Raw genomic sequence first — 9,467 nt, forward strand, 5'->3', positions numbered from 1 at the left:
TAAAATGAACTTTTAATCTTCACCTGATTTTGCAGTTGCATACCAACAGTTTCACAAAATACTGAAAGAGACACTGACTAGAAGCTGACCAAAAAAATTACGTGACAGACAGGTAGAAAACAATTTTTTTTTTTTTAAAAGAAAATGTAATTTCCATTCTTATCCAATTCAGTGGGAAAAGTATCTGTTAGTTTTATACTTTGTACGACAACCTCTGAGGCCAAGTTTGAGCTGACAATTATAAATCAGGAGGTTAGCACTCCACAGTACAAGTTTACTTTAAAAGCAGGCAATGCCTCGGGTCCCATTCCCAAGTACCATGTTGTGTATAGCAAGATAGCTCTTGTGTTTTTTTGAAAATCCCATCCTGGCCTTGTCCATCACCTACTAGAAGTCTGGTTGTCATTTCAAGTAAAGCACTGGGAGGCTACAGAAATTTTGAAGCTCATATTAATTTTTCCATATGCTTAGAAAAAATATCAGCACCCTTTTCTTAAGGAAGAAAGGGTCACAATTTCTGACATTAACATAAAGACATCCTGGGGAAAGAGCAAATGGTTTTGTTAAATTAATAATAACCCATACAGTAGAGTATGGATGGTCAAATAACACAAGCACGCAGCTGAAGTGGCCACACACAGGGGCACAGGATTTTGGCAAGAACATCATACTTCCGATTCCCTGAAGCAATAAAGAACAGAGACACAACAGAGAACACTGACTTCTAAAGGGCATGGAATGCTTGCCACAAAATACTGCTTCTACGTCTCTCCACTCTGAAGGCGACTGAAGAGACAGTTTTGGCAGCAGCACTTGGTACGCTAATGACCCGGACGTTAGCTACATGGCAAAACTCTGGGGACAAGTAAGCACCTATTTTATTAACATTTGTCTAGGCCTGTACAACACCTGAAACACCCCAGTTTAGGCAGCGAAACGAAACCACTGCCATTTAAGGGAGCAAAGCTTGCACAACACTAACCTCTGGCAAGCAGGCTCAGTATTACAGAATCATCAGACCAAGACCAGAGGATGACAGAAGGGAAGACTACCTTTTTCAGTCTATTTACATCAAATCTTTTAAGGGAGCTATGGGGTGACTGAGAAAGGTGATGAAACTATTCATAACTATTCATAGCAGGGATTTAGAACAGATTCAAAAAAACAAAAAACAAAAAACAAAAACCCAAAACACACGCACACCCTCAGTGGAGGCAAAGCGAATTTCAAGATCTGCTGCTGGATTAGAGGTAACTTAAGAGTGCAATACTTAATTTGTATGTAATTTAGCTTGCCTAGATTCAGATAACTCCATCTGAGCTTATCATTTTAAATGGAAAAACTTGGCTCATGCTCTGAAAGTGCCTTTTTGTGGGTGATGAGGGGAATCTAGCCAACTAGCTCAGATATTGGTAGACATCTGGCTTTTGGACACACTTTGCCTCTTCACCTATACTATTATGCATAAATATATCCGTATTTTTCCAAACAGACATCACTTACCATCATACTTCGCTAAAACCGCCTGGACATCTGCATAAGCCTGTAATTCCAGCAGTGCCTCCAAAAGGTTTTCGTGAATATTCAGCATGCTAAGCAGCGGAAACTCTTTCATTAACTGAAAACCAATACAGAAGAATAAATTAGGTATGATTACATAGTTTTTTTATTTGGACTTCTGAAAGAGTTAATAAAAATTAATATAATAATTTAAACTTTTTCAATGCTCTGTTCTTTTGCAATGTTAGAAATTGGCATACTACCAAAAGTGTTGCACCACCCCTACCTTAAAGGGGTCGCTTTTTTTTTGCCTGCATTCATCTACTGGAAGGCAAGTACACTTAGGTGTTCATACACCATACTTTCAGCCCAGATTGGCATGTTTCCCAGTGGGCTGGTTTGGTCAGTGTATTTTCCATGTAATAACAACTTAGGATAAACCTTGGGCAAACAAAAGGTAAGAATGAAAAATATGAAGAAGTGCAAAGTTTGGCTATTTTAACAAGTTAGTCGTTGACTCGAGCATGAAGCAAACTTGACAACAAAACTGTGAACGTATGCCGTTATATATTATGAAAATTTAATTTCTAGATACAGGAACCAAAAAATTGTCGTCATCATCCCCCAACAAATAAATCCATCATGATGTGCAAATCTCCCTGGGAAATAATTCCATTAGAGTCACTATGATGCCTAGAAATGGAGTTTTACATGATCAGTTTGGACGCGACTGAAAAAACATCAGGAGTTGCTCACACTTTTTTAAAGTTACTTACATCTCTCATCATTTTTACAGCTTCTCTTATTCTTCCAAGTTTTCTCGCACACATAGCTAGCCTCCTTTTCACATAGACTAATACATTGGTGTCTCTTCCTGATTAAAAAAAAAAGGAAAAAATTAGTCTATCTGTTATGATCCTTTTTAAAAAAAACAAACAAACATGAACATGCATTCTAACAGGAATATTTCAAAGCAGATAATCTAGGTGCAATTGACTGTAGAGGCAAAATAGTAAAAGATACATTTGGGATTGCTGTCATCATCTTTTGTACACCTCTAACATGAAGATATACAAATCTCTCAAAAAAACAAAACAAAAAAAAGCAACCTGTTCTTCCCTAACCATGTGTAAAAACATAAAATAATTACTAGTGCTGTCTCAACCAAAGCCCATCTAGACCAATGTCAGCAGTTCCTTTTAACGAGGTTAAAAGGCAAAAAACGTTAAGACTTTTATTCCCTGAAACATTGGCTGGAATAAAAGGAGCCCCAACAAGACAGCCTATGACAGACACACAGCATAACTATCACTTTCTAGATTTATCCTAGTACTACAGAAGACCATATAACATGTCATGCTAAGCATAGCTAAAACAGTAAGAACTACTTCACTGTTCACTTATCATAACTTTTATTTTATTTTGCTCCTGAAAAACAAGTGGTTATCTGATTCAAAAGTGCTTACTCAGCTGTGCTTCATGCTGGGGACTTTGGGAAAGGCAGTTCTGAGACTTTCTGTAAATTGTTTCTCCTGCTTTCAGAGCCTGCTTAAAATACTTCTCAGCATCTACAATAGTCGTTGCTTCTTCCTCAGCCAGGAGGACATATGCAGTTGCACAGCTGTAACAGGGAAAAAAAGCACCACAAATTATTCTGGGGGACATAAAGCTTAATATTTTTGAATAAGCATAAAAATTTTCAGAAACAGGGAGTTTTTGCTTGTGTTTAGTATCTAAGCATTGACAATACTACACTGCTGCACCATAACAATCAATAGTTATGTTCAAATGGTGACTGCCAGGAAACAGAAACCTTTTCAGTTTTAAGGCAAAATAAACATTCCGACATACCTGCTAGAAAAATTATTTTCCATTAAATAGTTAAAATACTTTGAGAGTTGTGTGAAGGTCTTTTTTGTTCAGTGTGTTGTTTTAAAACAAAAAGGTAAACCTTTTTACACAAACATGACCAGATTAAAAAACAAAGTTGATTGCAGAAGTAAGTGAATTTTATTGGTTTGTGTTATACAAGTATATTAAAAACCCTTAGAACACTTTCTAAAACATAGTTCAATACTTCAGTGTAACTGACAGCCACTCTCATACTCACAGGAATCCCCCTTTAAGTATTTGGAAACTTCTCTCTCTAATTCTAAATAATTAGGAATTAATATCATGCCCTTTAACCTTTCACACTGGAAATAAAGAAAATCAACTTATACTCTAAACTTACTCATTGTTCAATTCTAAAGCTTGATATGCTGCTTTAATCCGGGCTTGAGGGTTTCTCTCTCTCCATGCTTTCTGCATAACTGTTGCAAAAACATTTAAAAGGCTGGTGAGGAACAGAAATGCAGGCTAACACCTAGTTAGCCAGTCAGAAAAGTTGAGGCAATATTGGTTCTTTATATCTCAATTCTACTAGATAACATTCACTTTCATTTTGTAAATTCACCTTTGCTAAACAACTGCTGCAGGGACAAGTAAACAAGTGTTTTAATCCCAGCAGGAGCTTCTGCCACAAGAAGCAGAATCTTGCAACATCTGATTACATCACAAGTTTAAATCAAGACAGCAATACCAACAGGAACATTATTCATTGACCATTTAAGAACTCCTAAACTGAAACAAAGGCAGCTTACATAACCAGACAGATGTACAGTTTCTAAACGGCTACAGATTTTTGTAAGCATTTCCCAAGGTTTGTTGAAAGCTTGGCAGGAGCAATTGTTAAACACCGGTTCTTGCACAGACCTGCACAGAATTTCAATTTAAGTTTTCAAACAGAACTTCGAAGAAAGCTGATACAACAAGATGTGTTGCACAGTATAGTTTCACACTTCAGTATCTGAACAACTACCAGATCATAAAGGGTTAAACAATTTATTTTTAAATTCACAAAGCACATCTGAGTGGCATAACATGGCAAAGTCGGTTCAAGATAAAATATAATCATTTATCATCTTATTAAAAGGTGTCCTAAGAACTGGTTAAGAAACAAATGATGAAATCACCTATTCAAAAGGTTTATTTGAATTACAACTTGAATGCAAAATTAGTCAGATGAAAAGCAAACAAGAAGCTCAGTAAAGCATCTCCACACCCTTTCCCGCTATGTTTCTACTAGGGAAAAATGGGATCCCAAATTGAGAGCCAACTTCAACCAAAAGAAAGCAAGCGTACTTACAGCTACCATTTTCTAGGTAGAATTAACAGCTTTCACACAAAGTAACAGCTCTGGAAGAACTCCAAAACATTACATTCATGGAATTAAATATCTGGCCTATCTCAAGTATGATAAGAAAACTGAAGAACCTATACATGTTTCTTTTGGAACAAAACTTTCTGCTGTCCAGCAAGAATAACGTGGAAAAATGGTCGAGTTTTCTTTTGGAAACAAAATATTAGTCTTGGCTTAGTAAGCGAGACAATACACTCCATTTGTGAAACAAAAACATTATCAAACATGTCATAGCTCGCTGACAAGTAATGCTTCCGGAACTTGACAAATTGGTAATAGTTAGCACCTAGTCTGACAATAACCAGGTAGAGTACATTTTCTGCACTAAACATTTGGAATACTATGACAAAATCACAGAGACAGCACTGTTCATCAACAGTCTGTTTAAATCAGACCTCTGCACTGGTTGTGAAGAATAATTCAGGTTTTCAGCATCATATTGTTAATTATTTAATAAGTGTGAGATCTTAAAATATTTCAGGATCCTGATGCACGACCACCCTTAAAGCCAACAGAGAGAGCACAATATAAAAAGAAAAAAAGACCTATTCACTCAACACATCTATTAAACCACCTAAGTAGTAGAGAAAGGCTATTGTTTCACAAGGCAGTTCACACAATAGCTTGTGCTATATTGAATATATTAAAAATATCCACGTTACACATTCCATATAGATATATATATATCTCTCTCATACATACATCACTGGTACCTGTATCTGAAGGCCGAAGGGCATCCGTATCACATGTGAAAAAGTTTTGATGATCTTGAGCTGACAAATTCATGTCATAATATGTAAGAGGCTCCTTCCCAGTCACCCACATGTATCTTTAACAAGAGAAATTTCAGTAAAATGTACTGCTAGTAAACAGTAATGCTGATGCCAAAGGATAATACCTGATGCGCTTGACTGAAGCTAGTGCAGAAACGTTATTAATAAAAGAGTGGGCTACTAACCAGAAGTTTTCAAGTACTACTGCTCCATAATCTGTACAGGTTGCCAGAAGGCTTCCTGCAGAGGAAAAAAAAAGTCTTTTTGATCCTGAAGTTCTAAGAGACTTGGGACTGGCTACCTAAGAAGCACCTTTTCCTATGAAATAGCACAGAGATTTACAGCACAGCTAAATTAGTTTAAAAAGGGATATTTCAGATTTAGAATCATGGTCTCAAATGCAGAATAAAATAACTCAACAGCTGTGAGACCATGATTTTCCCAGAGTTTTCTGAAAAAAAGAACGAAATAAATCCAATTATAATCTTCTCCTACTTTACTCTGAAAAGCCGGTGATGTTTACAGTGACGTTTGCATTCTTAACACTGAAACTGCCAAAGTCTGGGTAGGTGCTTTTTAAACACAGGATTGGCATCAATCCAAACTTCAACCCTATAATCTTGTAGGTCTTAACTGTCTCCCAGTAGTACTACTGCAAGCTCTGGGAACATGTCATAAATACATTCCAGATTAATTTCAAAACCATGCAATGAAAAATAAGATTATTAATACCTGCTATATTCTGCCCCTCTGAAAAGATTGAGAGGATTTCGCCACACTTTGCACTCTGAAAATGATTAAAAAAAAAAAAAGTACTTTTGGAATTAAGAGCACAAGAAATACTACCTTGACTTTAAAATATAGCAACTACATAGTTTTACTTCAGCAACAACTGGTTTTAATTTGAGATTTATAGCCTCATCTCAATTATGATTTTTATAAACATATATATATACACACACACACACGATCTTTTTCTGCGTCCTAGAGCTTCTGCTGTCCCACGGGTTTCCCCCTCCCTCCCCCCCCAGAATTTCCATCATACAAAAGCACATGGTGGAAAAATTAAACTCTGCCATTCACAATCATGCATTGTTTACCTTGTACGTATTTAGAATAGCAAAAAATCTAACCTTACTGAAACAGTTTTAGCTAAACGTGTAATACATTTTCAAAATGATGCTTTTAATAACGAATGTTTTAAATCAAAGATACTATGTAATATATTACGTATCATTTAATTTCTTTTACCGTTATTGATAAAATACATTGGTAAAGCGTAAGCCTTTCTCCAGTTACTATAAGCACTAATGCAGAATCAAAACCACTCAAAAGAAAAGTAAATTCACTTGAACAAGGCCTTCTTGAAGCTCCAGGAAAATTGTAGGGACACTAACAATCACCTGGCATATTCTGCCTGTTTGTCTCATGCTCTCCACTGTTAGCTGAGAACACTACTGGTGCTGGAGGGCTGCTTTCTACTCCACCAATGAGGGGCCTCAAATGACTCACAGATACCTGCTCAATGAAAGATGTGCCGTATTTTCGGAAATGCCACCACTCAAACACCTGTCATAAGAGTAAAAAAAGCACCAGAAATTTTCTTAGGCAACACCCTTCCAATATAAACATAAGAGATGAAGAGTAAACTCAACAGCAAGGACAGACTCTTGAAAATGACTACAGATAGAACTTATCTACGTACAAATTAACACCAATTAACTGTTTCATGCCTGTCTTGTCATGCAAGATCTCCCACATAACATGAAAGAGACTGAAAAAAAACACAGTAAAATTTTCAAACATATGTTCCTCCCTCCCCAAGTCATTAAGCTAAATTCTAAACCCTTTCAGAAGGTGTCTGGATCTTTTAAGACCAAAGTGTGCAGTACAGGGAAACTAGAGACAGAGGCAAGAATCACACAGTGGGCGTAGCTTTTTCATTTAATAAAATGAATCTAAAAATAAGGCACAAAATGGATGGTTGAACTGAGATGTTCTGCCAGTCAAAGTTCAAAGGGGGAAGTCTTAAGTAACAGTAATCTCGTTCACTTACTAGAAATTTTGGATCAAAAGCATTACTGTCTTTCTTTTTTATGCTATTAAAAATATCTGCACACGTATAATACAGTCCTCAAGCACTATATTACATTGTCAGCCCTGGACAAACTTATCGGAGTACTTCCACTAGCATGCAGAAAAGAGTCATGTTCAAACAAATGGCACTCCTTGGTAAGAAACATTACTACAAATAGTTGCTAACCAAAAATCACTCTTTTTCTTTTAGGAAACGTATTTAGCATAATTCCCATATACATGTGTGTGTGTGCATGCTTGTATATATGTACACACATACGTACACACTTCAAACAAGCCTGAATTCCTAAAACAGATACAGATTACTTAGGCTTCATAGTAAGAGAGCGCTTATAATACACCAGAAGAGATACTAAACAGTAAGTTCCTTTGTAGTACAAAGGCACCCTCTAGAGCCTGTTCAAAAAAAAAAAGGAAGTTTATTGCATTTCACCTTAACAAGTTCAAAAGCTGTTAAACAAAAAAAAAAAAAAAGGGGGGGGGGGGGCCAAGAGTGGACTACTTACAAATATCAGTCCAGAAATAAAAGATGAAGTCACAGTAAGCGCAAAGTAGAATTTTGGTGTCAAAGTGCTTAAGAACACAGTCACTGTCAAGAGAAACAAAACTAAAAAGTTTATAAGCAGAACCAAAAAATACAAATAAATTGTTTTTAAACAAACAATACTGTATAAAATACTACGCAAACATAGTATTGTGACATAGCCTTAGTATCTTCATAGATAATGGTTATTTTGTTAGTGAATCCTTTTCATCTGTCACTCTCTTGTCAAAATTGTCTGTAACATTAGTTAGGCTATACATGCAACTCAAAACCTCTTTGTAAATTCTTGGATAAAGAAAGCTATGACTTGGACTATCTGCATGGCTGGTGAGTAATAAGAAGCCATTTTAATGTATTATTTCATTTTAATCTAAAACTGAAAAGTATTGCTTTGATGCAAGCCTCTACTCCGTGTTAACAAGGACGCTGAGGGAGTTTACTTTTTTTAAAAGGCATATTCTTGTGCAACACTAAAACAAAGACGCAAAAGACAACAAAAAGTGAACTAAAATTAATATATATTATACTATCGGAGAGTACATCGTATTAACGTATTCTGTCTTCTACGTTTTACACGGATTCGCTCTCCTGGCATTTACAGGAAAATGCAGTTTTCCATTACCGCTCCGACCGTGATTTCCAACTAGAACTACAGGAAAGCTTTTCCAGCTGTCAGCCTGCGCTGCGAGCGGGGCCGAGGCAGGAGGAGGGCCGAGACCCGGGCAGGGCAGGGCACCGCCAGCCGCGGAGCCCAGCGGCCGCGCTCAAACTCAAGTTAGTGATATCGCTGGGCTGGAAATATCGCCTCCCCCCCCCAAACCCAGCCCCCGCGCAGGCGGCCTGGGCGGGGACGGGCCCCGCCGCGCCTCACCGCCCGCCAGGCCGTCGCGGAGCCGCAGCGGCACCCGCAGCACCGCGTAGAAGAAGCCGAGGCCGGCGGCTGCCGCCAGCAGCCCGCGGGCCCAGGGCGCCGCCGCCGCCGCCCGCCGCCGCAGCTGCTCCCAGCGCCCCAGCGCCGCGCCGCCGCCGCCGCCCGGGCCCGCCGCCGCCGCCGCCCGCCCGGGCCCGCCGCCGTCCGCCATGGCTGCCGCGCCGCCGGGGCACGACGGGATAGGGGCGGACCGCACGACGGGGCGGGGCGGGCCGCGGCTGGGCGCGGCCTCCCTCTCCCTCTGCCGCGCGGCTGCCGGCGCGGGGAACCCCGGTCGCGGGGCTGCGCCTCGGCCCCAGCTCCTGCACCCCCCGGCCGCGGGCGGGCGGGCGGCCAACTCCCGCGCTGCCCGCTCCGGCCCCGGCCAGCCTGCCCGCCGGT

The 9,467-nt window shown here is 39.3% G+C and overlaps 1 protein-coding gene across 7 annotated transcripts in view; it reads right to left on the bottom strand.

Moving 5' to 3' along the window:
• The window catches only part of ST7L (suppression of tumorigenicity 7 like), a 42,574-nt gene extending 33,409 nt beyond the window's left edge, over positions 1 to 9,165 (bottom strand). Inside the window, exons 1-10 of one of the 7 annotated variants that reach the window (XM_068918164.1) lie at positions 9,027 to 9,129; positions 8,118 to 8,200; positions 6,918 to 7,083; positions 6,247 to 6,301; positions 5,700 to 5,754; positions 5,444 to 5,570; positions 3,734 to 3,812; positions 2,967 to 3,121; positions 2,277 to 2,374; positions 1,504 to 1,618 (exon numbers count right to left, since the gene is read on the bottom strand). In XM_068918164.1, coding sequence (XP_068774265.1) covers positions 1,504 to 1,618; positions 2,277 to 2,374; positions 2,967 to 3,121; positions 3,734 to 3,810 — 445 coding nt within the window. In that variant the 5' untranslated portion in view covers positions 3,811 to 3,812; positions 5,444 to 5,570; positions 5,700 to 5,754; ... (2 more) ...; positions 8,118 to 8,200; positions 9,027 to 9,129. Of the gene's footprint in view, positions 1 to 1,503; positions 1,619 to 2,276; positions 2,375 to 2,966; positions 3,122 to 3,733; positions 3,813 to 5,443; positions 5,571 to 5,699; positions 5,755 to 6,246; positions 6,302 to 6,917; positions 7,084 to 8,117; positions 8,201 to 8,777; positions 8,970 to 9,026 lie in introns of those variants that run through there. The other 6 variants (XM_068918162.1, XM_068918159.1, XM_068918157.1 and 3 more) reach the window with 6 other exon arrangements.
• Positions 9,166 to 9,467: the final 302 nt, after the last annotated feature.

The sequence above is a fragment of the Struthio camelus genome, chromosome 24 (assembly GCF_040807025.1).
Source record: "Struthio camelus isolate bStrCam1 chromosome 24, bStrCam1.hap1, whole genome shotgun sequence".
Classification (NCBI taxonomy): Eukaryota; Metazoa; Chordata; class Aves; order Struthioniformes; family Struthionidae; genus Struthio; species Struthio camelus.